Genomic DNA, 18558 nt, shown 5'->3' on the forward strand with positions numbered 1-18558 from the left:
GAGGAAGTGGTAGCTGTTATCAAGGCGCCTCTCTCACCAGTACTCGAGAAACGCAAAGTGCGTACGTTGGTAAATGAGGGGGATGACGTCGGCGTAGACCTGCCGGCAGGCGTAGATGAGAGCGGCCCAGTTCTCTCTGAGCATAAAAGCCTTTCGCTCTTCGTCGGGTCTTTCGCGATAGATGTCGCAGGTATCGTAAAGGATATCTGCCTCCGGCCAGGCGAGGGCATGATTGTAGATGGTATTTCGAATCTCAGCGGGCAGGTTGAGGAACCCAACGGTCGGGCGGTCTGGCCTCAGCCCTGCTTCCAAGCGGACTGGATGTCATTGAGGCAAAGAGACGTATTTATTACATAGACACAGGTCTATGCAACTCTCCACTACTTATCCAAGCAATGGGAAGATGACAATTGCGACCCCTCATGGACTTTCTGCTGGATAAAAATGCGGAGAACCAAGGTGGGCAGCTGAACAGAGGGGGTTCTCTGGGCGAAGGCAACAACGGAACTAGAGGTCAGGTGTCTTCTAGGTGGAGCCGAATCTTCCCTCCTCCCAGAGTTGTTTCTCTTCACAGTCTCAGGAATAACAACGCACGAGGCTCTCCAAACAATAAGTGGGTACCTAAAGCGAAAGAGCCGGGTCCTTAACCTGTTTTCACATTTGGTCTTGTTTATAGCTAGGTGATTTGCCATATCGTGTAAAAAGATACGTTCGGAACTAAGGTAGTCACAGCCATTTACATCTCTAATTATACCAACCATCACTTATCCAAATCCCATTCTAGGATTAATCTTCTAGTTCATGGACATTCTCTTCGGTTATCAACCCCCATTCATCCTCCACAGTCCACCCAAGCGATAGCATCTTCTCCGCTAATTGCCGGCTGGATAACAGGAACCAGCAAACATGAATTTTTGACAACGAGGGATGCTTTCTTAACTCATTGTCGATGCACGTCAGAACGGATTTCAGTTCGTTCACATCCTGACTACACAGCGACAGTGCCTCAGTATCGTCGGTGCAGAATGTAAAGATCCAAGTTGTGAGGTTAGGAAAGCTCTTCAGAGTAAGAAATATCACGTCCCAACCCGGCACGTCATCAAAGTCCACAGTCGCGGTTGAGTTTGAAGATGCCGCGTTCATGGCCTGAATTTGAGACCCGAATTCTGGGAATTTCACCATGACCTTGGTGACATACTGGGCATTGACAGGCCCAATGATGTCAAGAAACCATGTCGTGCTGTTTAACTGATCCTCGTATTCCTCGCGCGCAAAGTTGAACAAGGTAGAACGGTAAACGAGTGAGATCGCCTCGGTGTAAATTTGTCGACAGGTATAGGCGAGAGCAAGCCAGTTCTTTGGCGGTATGGTGATCTTCTCGTGGCGAAAGATGTGGTCTATTTCGGGATAGCGTTGCGGTTGCTTGACAACGAGGGCATGCCGATAGATGACTTGCCGAATTTCAGGGGGAAGGCTAAGAAGCCTACTTTTGGAGGGAGGATTTGTTGTGTCGCGCCGATGTTGTACAGCGCTCCGGTACTTTCGCTGGCGCTGTGGTCTTCGGCTGCAGCACCTTTGGGGGTGTTCTTGTCCTGGGCAAGGATGCTTTTGTTGGTTGCGCCCACATCCTCACTGGGGCTCCTATGGTCTGTATCGGTCATGTCTTCGTTGCTCACTTCTGGAGCCGTAGCTGTGTGTCGTGGTTGTGCCGCCTTTGGGCCGGAGTCGAATCCTCAGCCGTGCTCATATCTCTGGGGCAAGACCAGCAATCAGGGGCGTCATGAGGACTGCTGTGTAAGTAAGGAGGCTCTCGGAGAGCAATCAAGTCCAATTTATGCCCGAGAATGATTCCCAGGTAGATCGACGAGGCTGGGGATGGTAACCTGCGCTGATGTCGCCCCCAAGGCTGGTGCCTAAAGATACAGACATGAGCCGTCCCGTGCTGGTTTTGGCCCCCAATTACCACAGATATCATCTCGGAGAGAGTCCGACGAAGCAGGAGAAAAGAACAACAAATAAAACTAGCCCGAAAGGAAACGCGGAACGGGATGAATCAGAAGAATCAAGGCCTATGATTCAGCGAGATCCTGGGAAGAATAAAAAGAGGAGTAACGAAAACCACTCCCGGGGACCCGTTATTAATCTTATATACATCAGCTGTGATATTCTTTTCCAGTTGGTCGTTGTCATTTGTTGGAACTGAAAAACTAGGTAGCCACAAGATTCAGTAAGTCCATGCTATTATTAACGTGGACGGCTGTGACTCTCTAGTGACAATCCCATAGTCCACCAAGAACATCATTCATCTTCTTCCTCTTCTGCCACCTCTCCCTCCTCTCCCTCCTCTCCCTCCTCTCCCTCCTCTCCCTCCTCTCCCGCCTCTCCCTCCTCTCCCTCCTCTTCCCCTTCATACACATCTTCTTCGTCATCATCATCTTCCTGACTTTCGAATCTTTCCCTGCCCCACCGCCACCCCTCTTCCTCTTCGTCTTCCCCTGGCCCACGAATCGGAATCAAATGCGCCGTCTCTTCCGTGATTGGAGTTCCATCCCCATTCTCGACACTCCAACCGAGGGACAACATCTTCTCCGCAACCTGCCGGTTCACACACGGACGAAGCCAACCAACATGAACTGTCGACAACGACGGGCACTTCTTCAGCCCATCAACAATCGGCGCCAAAGCCTCGTCCAGACTCTCCGGTACCAGCTCATTATGCACAAGAAATTCGCCTTCCCGCCAGTCGGTCACAAACGACAAGGTCGTGAGACCAGGGAAGTTCTCGCGCAGAAGAGCCAAGCATTCCTCGCTTTCCTCGTCGTCGAACTCCAGCGTCACGAAGCCCGGCGGCGGGTCACCCGGATTGCCATAGCCCGGGTAGATATGCAAGTTCGCAAGTAGCATGTTCATCTTGGTAACATGCCGCGCGTTAGAAGGCCCGATCATGTCGAGCAACTGCCTCATTTTCTCGAGACCCAGGTAGGACACGGGCTCTGCGACATTGAACCAGGTCGAGCGGTAGACGACCGGGGCCGCCTCAGCGTAGACTTGGCGACAGGTGTAGAGCAGGGCGAGCCAGTGCTTACGCGGGATCAAGGCGAATTTCAGGTCGTTGATGGGGGGGCGGAGGTCGCTGAAGCATTGCGGTTGGTCGGAAGCGAGAGCATATTCGTAGATGATCTGTCGTATTTCCGCCGGGAGGCTGAGGAAACCGCAGTTCGAGGAGCTGATGGCATTCTCATCTCTGACAATAGCATCGTTCATTGCGGGTTTCGCATCCTTGGCGCTCAGAGCAATAGATGCGGCCATGGTTTGCGAGTCTGCGAATTTGGATGGACTAAGAGTATCTTCCAACATGCTTATGCCTTTGGCGTGGCCATCAGGTTGTCCACAGGTCTAAAGGAATATTCTGAGAAAGATAAGCAAAGTTATGTCAATTCAATACCACTGAAACAGTGGAAGGCTGCCTGCCCTGGAGATACCTAGGCAGTTTTCAGCCCCAAGGGCTGAAAACTGCAGGACATAGACCGAATGAAATCTTCTTGTTTTCGGCGCGAACTTCTGTCCCCTTTTGGAAGATGCATTAACTGGACCCTGGAAACTGACGATTCGGGTGTCCAGTGAGCAACAATTGAGCCTCACACTTGTTGGTCAGCGCTTCCGCGACGTGGGGCGACCGACTACAGGTCAAGTACCGTCAGGAAGAAAGGTTCCTGGGCAGTATCATCAACACCGGTTGTACGGGGGCGCTTTCTCTTCATCATGGACGGATGTATATGTGTATAGATACTGGACTGGCGAGACGCCGCACTCATTTATCTCTCGGGTCGGCCTCATTACTGTGTACTCACCACCCAAGATTCACGGCCTACCCATCAATCTCGCGTCCTCCGACTCCTCTTCACTACTATCCTCCTCCTCTTCTTCATCCTCCTCGTCTTCATCAGAGTCCTCCTCCTCCTCGTCGTCTTCGTCATCATCTTCCTCCTCCTCTTCCTCCTCACTCTCCTCCTCTTCTTCCTCACTACTACTCTCCTTCTCTTCCTGTACAACCTTCTTCGTCCCAAAACCCATCCCTACCAACGCCCTCCCCAATGCCTTCTTCTCCTCCTCATCCTCTTCCGCCAACCAATCATCCAAGCTCTTTTCCCCAAGCCCATTCGCCCTTCCAGCCTTCCCCACACTCTCCCCTAACGGTGACGACGCAGCAACCGATCCAGGACCAGAACCAGGGGACCTCTTCCCCGCGATCGCCGTTGGCGCCGCCACCGCAGGGGAAGCGTAGCCTGCCGCTGTCCTCCCTGCTTCCTCCCCAAGGACGTCCCGCAACCTAGGATCCGGCTCTTTGCCCTCCTCCACCCACTCCGGTAGGTCCTCGTACCCCCTCAACCCATGCACGCCCAAACCGCCGTCAATCCCCGCGAGTACTAGTGCCGCAGAGCCGAGGGTGTATCCCTTCCTCGCTTCGGAAGGGCTCGGGGCTTGGGGGGCTGGCTTGGGAGCGAGGAGCATGAGCGTGGCGAGCTGCGGGACAGCGAGCAAGGCCTTGTACAACCGTGTGCGGTCGCGCAAGTCGTACGAGGTGTCGTAGCGGACTAAAAGAAGAAGATAGCGCCAGAGTTTGGCGGCGGGGTGGGGGTCATCTTCGAGGGGGATTGGGGCGGTGGGGGGTGGAGGTGAGTCTGAAGATGGAGTTTGTTGGGTTTGGGATGATGCTTCTTCGAGCTGGCGGTTGAGGTGGTGTAGGTAGACCTTTGCGCCGAGGAGGACGATCTGGCGTTTGGCAATCTCAGATTCGGAAGCAAAGTCTTTGAGCAGGATGCGAAGGACGTCGGCGGCAATATTGTCCTCACCGTTTAGCCCTGAGAACTCCCCGACGAGCCAGATGATGGTGGCGCGAGCCTGAGGATCGGTGGCAGAGTCTAGGTTTTTGGCCAGTCGAATCACGGTCGCCACGTGAGCTGATGGATCTTGTTGGATCAGGTGGCGGATTACTGTCAAACTCTCGGCGGCGAGTGTGCCGTCCAAACTGGTGATTTGGCTGAGCAGGAGACGCAGGCATCTTGGGGCGGCGGTTGTGTCAGTTTGGGAACAGCGGCCAATGGCGCGAACGGCCTCCTTGACAAGGGCCTTGTCAGGGCTGCGACTGAAATGTTCGAGCTCGGTGAGGATAAGGCTCTTGATGCGAGGAGGGGCGTGAGGAAAGATGAGGGTAAGGATCTCCAGCTTGAGCTCCCAGACAGACTGAGAGTCATCGCCGCGGACGAGGAAGTGGGTGGCGTATTTGACAAAGTCGGCGGGGTAATTCAAGCAAATGGAAACAATGTTAAACAAGGCGATCTCTTGGATGTCCTGGGAGCCGCGGAGCAAGGCCACCAGAGGTCCGATGGCCAGCTTGACATATTCAGGCGTGCCGACGGCCGAATAGCACCGAGCCACGGCGACAACCACGCCTGAATTGCGCGACTGGAGCAAGGGCTTGATGCCATTTAAGAGTAGCTCGAGATCGGGATCCAGGATAGGCACCTTGTCGCCCTCGGAGCCCCCATTCGAGGGATCAGCGTAGAAATCCTGGACAGCCGAGCCCCCGGTCTTTTTGACGATCTTAAATTTCCTCGGGAAACATTTGCGGGCGTAGACAGTCATGAGACGTAGCATGGAGAGCTGGCTCCATTCATCCATGTCGACAACCATGCGCACGAGGTTCCGGTAGTGTTTGTGTATCAGGTCAAGTCTGTCGGGACAGACAGCCAGGAAGGCAGTCACGGCAGCGCCGGCGACGTAGTACTGCTTATCACCAAGCAGGGTGGACAGGTACTCGAGGAGCTGGGGCAGCTGGGAGGGGTCGAGGCGGTAGCATTTGGGGATGGCCAAGGCGGCAGCGCGGCGAACGTATGGGCTCATGTCGCCAGTTCCCTTGCGGATGGCGAGGGAAACGATCTGACTGATGACGGGGACGCGGATGCCCGACATGGTGCGCAGGGCCAGGGCGCGCACCTGGGGATTGGTATCGGAGAGGGACTTTTGGATAGTGTTGATGGAGAGGAGGGCGAGGTCGGGCTCCTGCTCGGCATGGTGGATGAGGTAGATGTAGACCAGCTTCTTGATTTCGAGGTTCGGGGAGGCGACGTTCTTGACGACGGACGAGAAAAGGGGGAGCGTGCGCTGGCCGCGGTACATCATCTGGGGAGAATCAGGACGTCAGCGGAGATTGTGGTCAGGCCGGACAGGACGGAGGGAATGGATCGTACAGTGATGACGCGGCGCAGGCCGTCAAGCACGTCGCGCTCATTGCGGCTGTCGAGGAGCTTCTTGACTTGGTTGCGGTCAAGAGGCCTGGAGGAGCTCTTTGCACTCCGGGCGGCCGAGGCGGCATCGAGGGTGAGCTCTCGGGCTTTGGGGGCAAGTCAGTACATCATTTTCGGAGGAAGAGGGCATTGTTGGGAGCATGGAGCATAGTGCATACCGCTCTCGAGGAGACTGGATATCCTGGCAATCGATTCCATTATGTCTGCGGTATTACTGCCCGGCGGTTCTGAGGGCCAGAACCGTGGATGGGCGTCAAGTGCTGTGCAGCACGGAGTGGTTGCTGGTGTTGAGACGATGGGATGGACTTGGTCCGGTCACTCAGTGACGTCGGGTCCATTGCGCTTCACGGTGGTGGCAGCCCAGCTGGGACTGCCCCACCATTTCTGCAGGTCTGGTGCCCCGCCTTCTGCGACTGGACCCGCCCGGCCCGCGCCAGGTATCCGCCCCGCGCCTTCAGGGCTCGGACCTGAACCGGAACGCCGATGTGGATGTTACAGCTCCCCTCGGAAAGGGTGCCCGGAGGCGGATCGGTCCGTCATTGCCCGGATCTCCGTCCCGGTCCGAGTGAACGGTCATCTTCTACAGGGCGAGCTTGTTCCGCCTTGTCCTCAACAAGGGCATCACTTCCCTTCATGTCCATCGCCGTTCCGTTCTCGGATGGTCCCACATGACACAACACAACCTGAAATCATGTCCAGGCAGTCTTCTTTCATGATTAAGTCGATTCGACACACAAACAAGAGCAACAGTTGATCATCAAGGTTGGTTCCATGACCAACCTGCTATACCAACCTCTCTTCCTCTCCCCCACGCCGCCGTCCGACCTCTTGCAATTCGTCATCAACCACTGCAGCCACCCCACCGTGCTCCTCATCTGTGCAAGCCGCACCGACTTCTTGTCCGCCCTCGCGAATGACATTGTGTCTCGCCAACGACTCCAACACGAACAGCCCCAACACCAGCACAACCGTCAATCCTCACAAACTCCGGACCCAGAAACCCTCAACTCACCGGCAACCGAACCGTCCCACCAAAACCATGCCATCCCACCCGAGGACCCCAACCCACCTTCAGACCTCGACAACTCCATAGATCAGCAGGAAGAACCCTACCTCCTCCCCGACGATGAGGACAATAACAATGCAGATCCCTCCCTGTCCCCCAGCAGCAGCAGGAGCACAAGCAGTCAACCTCCCTCTCCATCTTCCGCTCTCCCTCCCCATCCTTACCCACCACAACCACCACTAACACTCACCAACCACCCCCTCCTCACCCCAACCCTAGCCCAGCTCTCCACAACCCGCCACATCCGCACTCTCTTTATCCCGACCGTATCACACCTTCGGGCTGTTCTCTCCGTTCTCTCCTCCTCTACTACTGCTACTGCTGCTGCCACCATTGCGGACACCAAATCCCCCTCCGTCTACCAACCTTACTACACGGACAAGCAAAACAAGCAGCAGAAGGGAACCAAACCGTCACCACCACCATTATTACTCGTGTACAACCTCCTCGCCCTCCATCGGGACACAAGCGAATGGAGCGCCCAAGGCATCAGCACGAGCGCCGCGGCGTTGGTGGAGGCGGCCGACAGGGAGGGGTGGAGGGGTGTTGTTTGTGAGCTGCCCCGCGCGAGGGCTCGTGCTCAAGAACATGCTCCAGACGAGGAGGGTGGTGGCCGTGATGGTGATGGTGAAGGGATGGCAACGATGAGCTTGGACGACCTACTTGCCGAGCGCGTGCCAATCCTCAGCGGGAGCGCGAGGCCGCGCGGAGTGGCGGGGGAGTTGTTGAGGAAGACGGTGGACGTGAGGACGGTGTTGGCGAGGTGGTTCCGGTTTCGGGATGGTACGTGGTGGGGCGGAGAGTTAGAGTAGGATGTATGCTTGCTCCTATGTTGAGACATTATTTATCCCAGACGGGATGATATGTCAAGGATCCTTTCGAGACAAAAAGTCTTGAGGTGGTCTTTCTGAACATTGAGTGCCATACCCTGTAGCTACTGCTTCTTCTACAATCTCATGAATATGATCGTGATGCGACATTCCCGCCTAACCATCCGTCCAACGCCGCTGACGCCGTCCCGTGGTATCAACTCCTGAAGAACCTCTGACAAACCGAACCGTCACCCTTCCCAGCCCAAACTTTTTCGTAACAGGAATATAACTTGGATATGACTCTGTGGGCCGGAGAATTTTGGCCGAGGCCAACTCAAATAGCCTGCTCCATCTCCGTGATGTACAGTTTGATATGCGACTCCATCTTGAGGTATTCGTCATGTGCCGCATGGATCTCGTTCTCGATGTTCTCCTTGAGGTCAAGCATCTGTAGCGTAGACTGTCAGCATCCAACATCCTACGCCCCCATCCATCATTTGTGTTCGGACATACCTTCTTCTCAATCTGCTCAATCCTCACCCGTCTCCTCTCAATATCCTTGCCCTTCTCCGCCCGCTCCTCGGTCAACTTCCTGTGCACCTCCCTCAACTCCTCCATCTTCTCCTTGGCGCGGCGCGCCTTCTCCTCGCTCTGCGCCCGCAGCGCCTCAGTCCGCTCCGTCCACTTGGCCAGCTGCCGTTGCAGCAGCGCCTCGGTGCGCTCCACCTCGCGCACGTTGGCCCCGCGCTCCGTGAGCGCGTCGCGCTGCTTGGCGTTGCGCGCGTTGTCTTCTTCTTCCTTCTGGAGCTCGACGGCGATCTCTTCGAGGAGCTTGATGCACGACGCGACGTCGGCACAGACGACGGCGAACGAGTCGGAGCTGGTTTGCAAGGCACGAGCGCGGCGGTCGAGGGCGTCGATTTGCGCCTTGTGGGAGTTGAGCGTGTTGGTGCGCTCGGTGAGCTCGGCCTGCAGCGCGACAGGGCTTTGTTGCGTGTACGGTCGGAGCTTGGCGCACTCCTGCTTGAGCTGGAGCTTGGCGGCCGTCTTTTCTTCCAGCTCGGCGGCGAGCTCGCCCTTGCGCGTCTTTGCGTCCTCCAGGCGCGTGGCCACCTTCTCCTGCGTCCGGCGCAGCTCGAGGAGCTTGCGCTTGAGTTCCTCGTTCCGCCGGGTCTTCTCGGCCACCAGCGCCTCCATCTGCTTGCGGTTGGCGCGCATCTCCTCGAGCTGCGCCTCCATGTTTTGGTTTTCGGCGTACAGCTGCTCGATGCGCGCCTTGGTGTTCTCGGCGTTGTTGAAGTGTTCCTCGATTACCGGGGTCTGGTTGGTGCGGAAGCGGACAAAGTTCAAGACGTAGCTGAGCACCTTGACGAAGCGGTCGCGCGTCGGCCGGTACAGGTCAGCGAAGCTGAAGTCGTTGATGCCGCTGTCGAGCATGATCTGGCGCATCGAGACGAAAAATCCCATCAGGTTGCGCGTGTCGGGCGGCATCAGGGCCTCGCTGAACCCGCCGCACATGTCCTCGGCCGCGGCGCGCATGGCTGGGTCGACGGTTTGCCGCGTCTTGTTCATGAGCAGCTCGCCGACTTTTTCGAACACCATCTGCACTTGGATCGGGTTCGGCTTCTGCAGGTCGGCCAGGGTAAAGGGCACCCCGAGTTCATTGATGCAGCCGACCAGTTCCGCATCGGGCAGGCGGATGATGGCGTAGGCGGCATCTTCCTCCTCTCGCCGGCGAGAACGCTGCTGTTGCTGCGTGGGCAGTATCGATTTTCGTGGATTGTAGGCCATCCTGCGAGTTTGCGCGGGGTGGCGCGTTGGGTCGGGCTGGATTCGGTAATGGCGGTCGTCGGTGCCGATCGATCGCGTCGAGGGTCCAGATTTCTGAAGGTTGTGTGGTTTTGACAGAAGTTGATGATTGTTGACAAAGTGGGGGATCCAGGACGCGGTTGCTCCAGGAACTGGTGGCCCATACACGGGATATGTGCATATCGGCCCCGCTTAGAGTACTATCACATCTTGATTGGTGCATAACTAGATTTGCCCTCAGGCATCATCGCTGATCCAGATTGGTTCTGCATCTTCAACCTGGGTATCTGCAAGATGGTCCCTTTGCCTTTTGCGAAGTCACACTAACACTGTGACAGCGCCATGATTCAATTCCAGGACCATCAGTTGAACTGTGTCTTCAATCATCTCTCCCCTCTACAAGCTCTGGTCCCAACCGCAGGACGCAGTCAGCTGCATGAATTCCCAGGATTGATTCCCCCAACCCCATCCACAGAATGAACCAAAAATATCCAGTTTCCGATCCCCGGGGCTTAGCAGCATGCCGTTCACTCCGTTGACCGGCAATCTCTCCGAGGCAATGGCGCCGTTGCATCCACCACCCCATCTATCACGGCACAAGACGCAGAGCAGCATCGTATCCAACCATCCGCAACCACAACGTCGGAGTCCTAGCCACGTTGTCGTCAATGCCTACGACCACCGGGCTGGGGTCATGACCGCAGGGACGCCGTGTTCGAGCCCAGTTTGTTACAAGCATTTACAGGGTCTGCTTCCTTTTAGCAGCTATGCAGCAGACGCTACGTACAGCCATGATGAACCGGAAGGGCGAACACAACCGCAATACGTAGTGTCCTGTGCGAGGCAGGCGGGCAAGCCAGCCAGCGAGCGGGAGGGAGACGGTTGAAACGGATCGGCCACTGCTGCGACATGCGTGAGCGTTTCGTTTCGTCCTCCCCTGTGTCCCTTGGCTAGGTACGGTTGCGCCGCATCTTGATTAAAATCCTGACTGCCGGCCTTCCAGCTACTAATAGTTCACCAAGAAATGGTTGGAGACTCGGCCGCAGACCTACAGCTGTCGGTCCAACTCCGGGCCGGCCTTGTTGTTCGAGGAGTTTCGATCGCACAGTTCAGGAACCACCGCATTGACGATGGGGATCTCTCTCTGCCGACAGGTTTTGTGTGTCCTGCTGGGTTCAGAACCCATGACACGACGCACAACATGACCAGGTTGACGCGTGGATGGAATGACTGCAGCTCGCGCGGGACAGTATCTTAAGAATATAAGACGTTCATATGAGTTTACCTTGGGCTGTGGCGTGTCAGCTCAGCAATCCTTTCCACGGGCAACCACTGGCATCCTCATGGCGGATGATTAACGCAGTGTTCGGCTGCTGGACACCGTGAACTGTCCAATCTCCCACTAGTTGCAGTGACTTATGTAGCGCAAGCCAAAATGCCATTGGGACAAGATTAGAGGCCCCAGGACGGGTATAACGGCTATGCTCAGTGCCATTCGCTCGGAAGTGCCGGAGGATTTTGAAGGCAAGGCAGGACACAGGCTTTCTGATAAATCCAACGAGGCTGAGATGAAGCGCGAAACGAATCCATGGGACTCCAATGAACCCAGCCTGAAGAAGAAGCCGCCTTGACCCGGCGATTGGTTGGCAGCACCTTATGAGGTGATCTTCCGGCCAGGCTCATTTCCAAAGTTTGTTCTGGACGGTTCGCACGGGGAAGAAAAATGTCCTACGTCGCACATGAAAGGCCATGCCGTTATCCGGCTCCATCAGAGCGCTACCCCGGGGGCCAACACTTGTGCTCCGTTACTACTCCACATATGACTGCCTCATCCCACAGAACGGACTGAAGCTGGGCTGCCGGAGTTGTTGGACCGCGCACGGTCTGGGTGTACAATAGGCGCTTAGTCACGATCGTCAAAGGAGCACTTGGTGTACTGTGCTCAGGTAAGTCCATCGTGGGACAGGATAACGGATGAGCGGCCCCCGCGGTCGTTTGCCAGATGCCAGATGCCCAGATGACGATTCGAGATGGACCATTCCCTTCCCTTTTCCCCCCATCCTCTGCCCTCGCTGCACAAACACGTGTCAGGCCGGGGCAGGAAGGGACGTAGCATCGACGTTCCGCTTCCAAGGCTTGCTCGTTGCACCATTGCCAACCGGCAGCCAATGCCCTCCACTGCCCCTCTGACACCTGCAGACACTGCCGTGAATTGCATGCAACCCACCTACTTTTAGATCGATCCATGCTTTTCTGGTTGTCTGCGCCCTGTCAGAGGTATATTCGCTGGCTGTCAGCTTCCCCATCCCGCGTCGACGTACTTATCATGTTTGACAGTGAGGAGTGGGAAGAGCTGCTGGCAATTGCCCTTCGTAGTATAGTAGCAAGTCCAGAACCAGGGAGTTTGCCAGGTTTTGGTGCTAAAACGCCACTGTGTCAAGAAAAAAAAGGACGTCAACCCGACGTTGCGTTAAAGTCCCCATTCCCAGGATCGGAACTCCCGTTGCCCTAATGCTGCAGTGACAGGCCCGCCCGCATCCCCGTCCGCATTGCCTTGCCTTGCCTTGCCTTGCCCTGCCTTGTCACGCTTTTTGTGGCCGGGAGGAAGCGAGAGCCGATGGCGGATACGAGCATGACAACTGCGCCGTCGTTGGATTCGACACGGGAGTTACCTTTCAGAAGGTGAGCAGAACAGGCACAGAGCGGCTGAGCACGCTGAAACAGTGCCCCTCTGCCAACACCGATAGTACGAAGGGTGGAAGAGAAGCAGAGGAAATTATGTCTTTTTGTGACTAGCCGCAGCCATTGCGGGATCGTGCAGAAGTGTGTCGAGTCATCACACCAGTCGAAGGCAGTGGCCGACCACCTACACAGTAAAGTCTGTTGCGGGTAGTGTGGAGCGGGTGTGGATAGCCGACAGCTGCCCGGGCCGGGGGTTGGTCTGGACGAAAAGCCGTTGAGACGTTGGGGTGGGGCCACTGCCAACCCTGACCTCATTCCCACCAAACCCTGGCAGGGCCAACCAGGAGCTCGAACAGCAGAGAAGAAGCTGCAACACGAGAATCGTTTCGTTTGCTTGCTGTTCCGTTTTCACTGCGACGGGAAGCTCTCCGACGGGCGAACCAGACACCCGCGTCCTGGTTCCTTGCTTTTCTCCCTGCAAACTGCCTCAGATGCTCAAATATTTCCCCCTTCGAACGACTCGGCCAGACCCTGTTTTTCTCCCCTCCATCCCACCAAAACCTCCACCAACCAGCCCTGGTTTTCTTTTCCTGCCTGAGCTTGGACCTCGAGCTTAGCCCTTTGTTTTTGGCGATCCTTGTTCAAGCCTGGACCAACCCAACCCCTCCCCCACTTGTACTCGCTGCTGCGCAAGTGACTCGACCACTCACTCGACCTGCTACAGGCCGTAGCAAGTTTTCTAGCTCCCTCCATTCCAGCGGCTAGGCCTTTCATTCTCCCCTCAGTCCCCATTCCGCCGACCGTCTCCCCGACTCGCGCCCTAGCGGCATCTTAGACACCTGCGCATCCAGGCCATCTGAGCATGCCTTAGAGACATCGACTCACTTCTCGGTCAAAGACTATCTCGACCGCGCGCCTTCATTCTCGCCGAAGCGTCCCCTCCTTTCCTGATCGATCTTCAGAATGAACCTCCCCCGTTCACCGACACGAACCTACACCACCTATAGTTCTAATCACAACTCCTACCACATCATCCGGTTGTGGGTTTCCCGCTGAGTCGATAACCACCATGCCGCTGTGGCCGTTTCGGCGAAAGAGTCGCCGGCGCCGCGGTCGGCCGGCGACCATGGATCCGGCAGAGCTCGGAGCCATGATGGCCGGCGCAGACCTCCCGCGAAGCCAAACCGCCCCGGAAACATCCATGATCGAGCGCCACCCGAGCAAGAGACGCAAGACGGATCCGAGCAAGCCGAACAAACTCCAGCGACGGCCTCGCGCGTACAGCTTCTCTCCGGGGCGTGAAGATGTGGTCGAGGTCCGCCGCAAGAGGAGCGTCAAGGCGTCTGCTCCCGCGCCGACCGGGACGGACGCCGCGCGGGACGACACGATTTGGCGCATACCGACCCTTCGCCTCAAGGGGGATGGCGAGATTCTACGCAGGCAATCGAGCAGGAAGCGCAAACAGGAGGATCGTCAGCGCGAGGCCGAGATCAAGGCTATGAGCCTCTCTCCTGTCCGGCCAGCTGCCGAGGATTGGATGGCCGGTCGCCCTCTGAGGAAGGAAAGCAAACGAGTGAGAACTGGTTTCCACGTTAGCTTCCGGGATCACGAGTACGACAGGCATAACCAGTCCTCCGATATCTCGCTGCCGCTTGCCGAGTCCATCGACTCTGCTCTCTCGAACGACTCCGACTACCTCTCCTACAGGGTATCGCCGCTCGATGCCCTGGCGCCGCGCCCGACATTGCGTTGCAGTGCCAGGACAGGGACTTGGCCCCGCGGACCCAATGACTTGGCCAGGAGGCCGTCTCAGCGCAGGCGCCTGGCAGACCCGATTCCTGAAGAGACTCTTAGGGCGCACAAGCGCATCGACAGCCTCGCCGATGAGCTCAGCGCCAGTGATCTTCGAGAACTTATGGAACGGGACCAGCGCCGTCGAGCAAGGAAGCAGCAACTGGAACAAGAGAGGGCTGAGCGGAGGATTGCCAGGCGCGCCGAGAAGCAGAAGGCTGCCGAGGCCGAGGCGTTGAAGACTGGCAGAGAGTCGCCTCCCAACCTGGAGAGGGGCGTGCTTGGACGTGAAGACCTTGGCGTGGGTGTTGATCCTGCGTCCGCGGTCGTGACGTCGTCGAAAATTAGAAGCTCAGACGATCAAGTTGACCGCCCGGATAACGCCGGTGCCGCCAGCGACCACGATTCGACTGGTTATCGTCAGTCAGATCCACGTGCCTACTTCCACCGAGTTGACAGCCAGCCGCTTGAGCAACATGAGAACCCGCCTCCTCAGACAACGGTTCCCAATGTGCCCCCTACTACTGTTCGATCCAAGTCATCACTTCTGAGGAAATTGTCGCGCTCCAAGTCTCGCCAGGTGTCTGAGACGGTAACGGATCGCTCCACGTCGGTAAATTCAGAACAGGAAACTAGCAACAAGAGACTGTCTCGCCGGTCGTGGAGCTCCATGTTCCGCTGGGGGAACAAGAATAGACGGAACTCGGCTGGCCCGCCGTCATTCTCTAATACATCCCGCGACTCGATGCCACCAGCACCACCTCCGCCAGCGCCAGTACCAGCACCAGAACCGGCGCCTGGTAATATGCCTGTCCGGCGCGTGAGCGCAGGAGTTCCGAAACGAACCATGTCACGTTTCCGCGAGGATTTGCCCGAGCTCCCGCTTTCGCCGCCAGCGTCTAGGATACAATCGCCAGAGGCAGAACTTCCACCACCCATAGTCTCCACGTCCAACAACACCGGGGATGACGCCCCACCATCCCCATCTACTTACCGTCCCGCCCGATACAGCCCGGCCATCAGGCCCCGCTCGATCGAGCATATGCGAGAAACACCATCCACCTTGAGCCGCCCCGACGAACCCGGCGTCTCGCCCGAGCCGCAAGCCATGTCCCTCGCTTCCATCGACTCCGAAGGCTCATGGTTCGCCGGACGGCTAACAGGAAAACGGAAGACATCCGGACTCCGCATTCCACGGCGCACTCCCGAATCCGACAGCGAGCGCCCCAACTTGCACGAGCACTCGGCCGACGACATGGACATCACCGATGATGAGTACCTCACCCGCGTCGCCTCCGCCCAGGACGACTACTACCACCATCACCAGCAAACCACCTGGAATGGCCACGAAGCTGGCGGCGGCCGGCCCTCAAGCGAGTGGGGCGAGGGCGAGGCGCATTGGGATTTTGTGAAGCGCCAGCAGCCGATGGTTGTTGAGGCGGAGCACCATGCCGCGCCGCCACGGGTGAAAAGCCACGAGGGGCTGTTGAACTCTTTTGGCAGCGGGGAGATTCCCGCCCAGGAGGCTGAGGGGAAGGCGGATGATAATGATGATGATAATTTCACCGAAGGTGGAGACAGCCCGGTCAAGCTCCAGCGCGCGACGAGTATTGATTACGGCAAGGCCTCTCGTCGGATCAGCGCCGGGAGCGCGAGGCTGTTGGATATTACCCCGCGATCGTCGGTGGATAAGCACACCATCAGGCCTTCGTCGGTGGTTAATACGGCTGAGTGAAGACGCTAATGTAAACCGGAGCAAGGAAGAGGAAAGGGTGGGAGTGGGATGGATGATGGTTGACGCTGAGACGCACGACGCTCGTTTGACATTCCTTGGTTCTTTTTTACGACATATCGACTCAAACCACGACAACACCGACCGGATTCGCTCGTTACGTTTCCTTTTCTACCTTTTCGACTCAAAACACCATAAACGACAAAAACTGGACCAAAAAAGTTGAAAACAGAAAACACCGACATGAACAAGCGTCTTAGCTCAGCTACTTCCCATGCCCCTCCCCTCCTCTACCAGTTTACCCTACCGCGGGTCTCTTCGGTCCTCTAACACGCCACCTTACAAGCGGAGCCCTGAACTCTCTTGGCGAAGCTTTTCTCTTGAATTCGTTTTAATCACTTTTATACATTCCTTGGATCTCCCCCGCCTGTAACAATCTTTTCCCTTCTCTTCCTTGACCTTTTGTGGGATTAATTGACGGGATGGAGAAAACTGTTTTTACGATCTCATTGGGCCAAAGATATTGAAGGGAATGAGATAGGGGCGTTGTTTTTGGAGGTTCAGGTCGCAGATTATTATTATGTAAATACCCCTGGGTCGAGTTTTGGTTTTCGGTTGGGCAGGTTGGTTTGATAGAAAGGCGAGGAGGTTTACGAAAATAAAATAATACTCGTAATGGAAACACATGTTTGTGCGTTGTGACAGTTGGTCCATATTTGGTCTTGGGTTGTTTTGCGGCTTTGAACTGGTCGTAGTTATGTGCTGAGGAATGGAGAGGAGCATCTCATATCCTCTCCTGATGTACCCCGGAAATATGGATCCTTGCGCTGTTGTCAGTTTTGAAACTCCCCGAACATCAGAGAAGTAGGTCCAGCCTTCCACGGCAAGAACTCCGGAACTCGCTTTCCAAATCAACGGCCGCTTCCAATGCATTCCAAGTTTTCTTGATTTCTCGAGCTGCCCAAAGGGAAGCAATCGCTGCCTGTTTCTCCAGCTGTTGCCACGTGCCATGGCCACAATGCGGCTGGTCCCCAGAACGACTCATCACTCCTTTCTCATTCACCTCACCTTCAACCTTATGCATCCCAGATCACCGCGCCTCGAGATACCCATTCATTTTCTTTGTTTCTCCACTAACTCTTGTCGTTTCCAAACAGCAATCCGCCACTATCCAATCCACATCCGTCAACACACTTCCACAATGGGCAACCATCATCATCATCACCCCGAACTTGCCGAAGATGAGGATGACTTCACGGACCATCGTCCACCATCCCCCAAATCCGCCGAAGTTGAGGATTCCCCATCCACATCCCCCAAACCACCACCACCCATCCGCAACGCCTTCACCGAGCTCATGGCTCCCAAACCCAAACAACCCCGCCAACCCAACCCCTCCATGGCCGCCAAAGCCCACCAGACCATCAAAGGCAAATGGCGCGGCGGACTTGGCGAATACATCACCCACCCGGAGCGCTTCCCGCCGTCCACCGTCATCCGCTACACCGAGCACACCGTGCTCATCCGGGATCTGTACCCCAAAGCCATGGTACACCTGCTCCTGCTCCCGCGGTCCGACAAACACGTCCTGCAGCACCCGACGCACGCACTCTCGTCGGACCCGGAGTTCCTCGCCCTGATGCGGCGCGAGGCCGAGGAGGCCGTCACCCTCGCCGCCGCGGAGCTGGAGCGGCTGCTGGGAAAGTACTCTGCCACCAACAAAGCGCGGGAGGAGGCCATGATGCGCGGCGACCCGCCCGAGACGTGGCCGGCGGGAAGGGACTGGCGGCGCGAGATCCGCGTGGGCACGCACGCCCACCCCAGCATGGCGCATCTGCATGTGCATATCATCAGCAGGGATATGCATTCGGAGAGGGTGAAACATAAGAAACATTACAATAGTTTTAATACCGAGTTTTTTATCCCGTTGGAAGATTATCCGCTCGGTGAAGGGGATAGGAGGTGGGATGTGGGGTTTCAGAACGCGAATATCAATAGCACTGAGTTTAAGTGCTGGAGGTGTGGGAGGGGGTTTGGGAACCGGTTTGCTGAGTTAAAGAGGCATTTGGAGGAGGAGTTTGTGGAATGGAGGGCGGAGTGAGAGACGGTTGGGGTTGGTGGTGAGTCGGAGAGGGCGGGACTGTGCTGATGAGTGATGACATGAAGTGTATACCAACCAACAGCAATAATATGGCAGACTCGGCACGTTGCTATGGGATCATGGATGGAGTTCATCAAGTGCTTCTGAGCATCTGCACTCCGTACCCTCTTCGCTTTTTCTACCCAACCCAACCCAATCTCGATCGCCTCACTCCTGGGCTCTACTTCTCTTGCCATTCCCTTGACCAAATCGTGATA

At 56.4% G+C, this 18558-nt stretch overlaps 8 protein-coding genes across 8 annotated transcripts; 4 read left to right on the forward strand and 4 right to left on the reverse strand.

Annotated features, from left to right (window-relative positions):
- Positions 1-33: 33 nt before the first annotated feature.
- On the reverse strand, positions 34-1661 carry VTJ04DRAFT_5255 (uncharacterized protein; the record flags this gene model as incomplete). Its single annotated transcript, XM_069363351.1, has 3 exons — positions 34-317; positions 1089-1397; positions 1457-1661. The coding sequence occupies 3 exons, from the start codon at positions 1659-1661 to the stop codon at positions 34-36; spliced, it is 798 nt and encodes a 265-aa protein (XP_069220206.1).
- A 637-nt stretch (positions 1662-2298) lies between these two features.
- On the reverse strand, positions 2299-3309 carry VTJ04DRAFT_5256 (uncharacterized protein; the record flags this gene model as incomplete). The annotated part of the gene is made up of 1 exon (XM_069363352.1): positions 2299-3309. One exon carries the CDS (start codon positions 3307-3309, stop codon positions 2299-2301), a length of 1011 nt encoding a protein of 336 aa, XP_069220207.1.
- A 552-nt stretch (positions 3310-3861) lies between these two features.
- Positions 3862-6506, reverse strand: VTJ04DRAFT_5257 (uncharacterized protein; the record flags this gene model as incomplete). Its single annotated transcript, XM_069363353.1, has 3 exons — positions 3862-6183; positions 6252-6394; positions 6467-6506. 3 exons carry the CDS (start codon positions 6504-6506, stop codon positions 3862-3864), a joined length of 2505 nt encoding a protein of 834 aa, XP_069220208.1.
- Positions 6507-7079: 573 nt separating this feature from the next.
- Positions 7080-8186, forward strand: VTJ04DRAFT_5258 (uncharacterized protein; the record flags this gene model as incomplete). Its single annotated transcript, XM_069363354.1, has 1 exon — positions 7080-8186. The coding sequence occupies one exon, from the start codon at positions 7080-7082 to the stop codon at positions 8184-8186; it is 1107 nt and encodes a 368-aa protein (XP_069220209.1).
- Positions 8187-8520: 334 nt separating this feature from the next.
- Positions 8521-9977, reverse strand: VTJ04DRAFT_5259 (uncharacterized protein; the record flags this gene model as incomplete). Its single annotated transcript, XM_069363355.1, has 2 exons — positions 8521-8634; positions 8700-9977. 2 exons carry the CDS (start codon positions 9975-9977, stop codon positions 8521-8523), a joined length of 1392 nt encoding a protein of 463 aa, XP_069220210.1.
- Positions 9978-13746: 3769 nt separating this feature from the next.
- VTJ04DRAFT_5260 (uncharacterized protein) lies at positions 13747-16203 on the forward strand (the record flags this gene model as incomplete). The annotated part of the gene is made up of 1 exon (XM_069363357.1): positions 13747-16203. One exon carries the CDS (start codon positions 13747-13749, stop codon positions 16201-16203), a length of 2457 nt encoding a protein of 818 aa, XP_069220211.1.
- A 52-nt stretch (positions 16204-16255) lies between these two features.
- On the forward strand, positions 16256-16530 carry VTJ04DRAFT_5261 (uncharacterized protein; the record flags this gene model as incomplete). The annotated part of the gene is made up of 2 exons (XM_069363358.1): positions 16256-16361; positions 16433-16530. The coding sequence occupies 2 exons, from the start codon at positions 16256-16258 to the stop codon at positions 16528-16530; spliced, it is 204 nt and encodes a 67-aa protein (XP_069220212.1).
- An 871-nt stretch (positions 16531-17401) lies between these two features.
- Positions 17402-18301, forward strand: VTJ04DRAFT_5262 (uncharacterized protein; the record flags this gene model as incomplete). Its single annotated transcript, XM_069363359.1, has 1 exon — positions 17402-18301. One exon carries the CDS (start codon positions 17402-17404, stop codon positions 18299-18301), a length of 900 nt encoding a protein of 299 aa, XP_069220213.1.
- Positions 18302-18558: the final 257 nt, after the last annotated feature.

The sequence above is a fragment of the Mycothermus thermophilus genome (assembly GCF_041956435.1).
Source record: "Mycothermus thermophilus strain CBS 625.91 unplaced genomic scaffold VTJ04scaffold_3, whole genome shotgun sequence".
NCBI lineage: Eukaryota > Fungi > Ascomycota > Sordariomycetes > Sordariales > Chaetomiaceae > Mycothermus > Mycothermus thermophilus.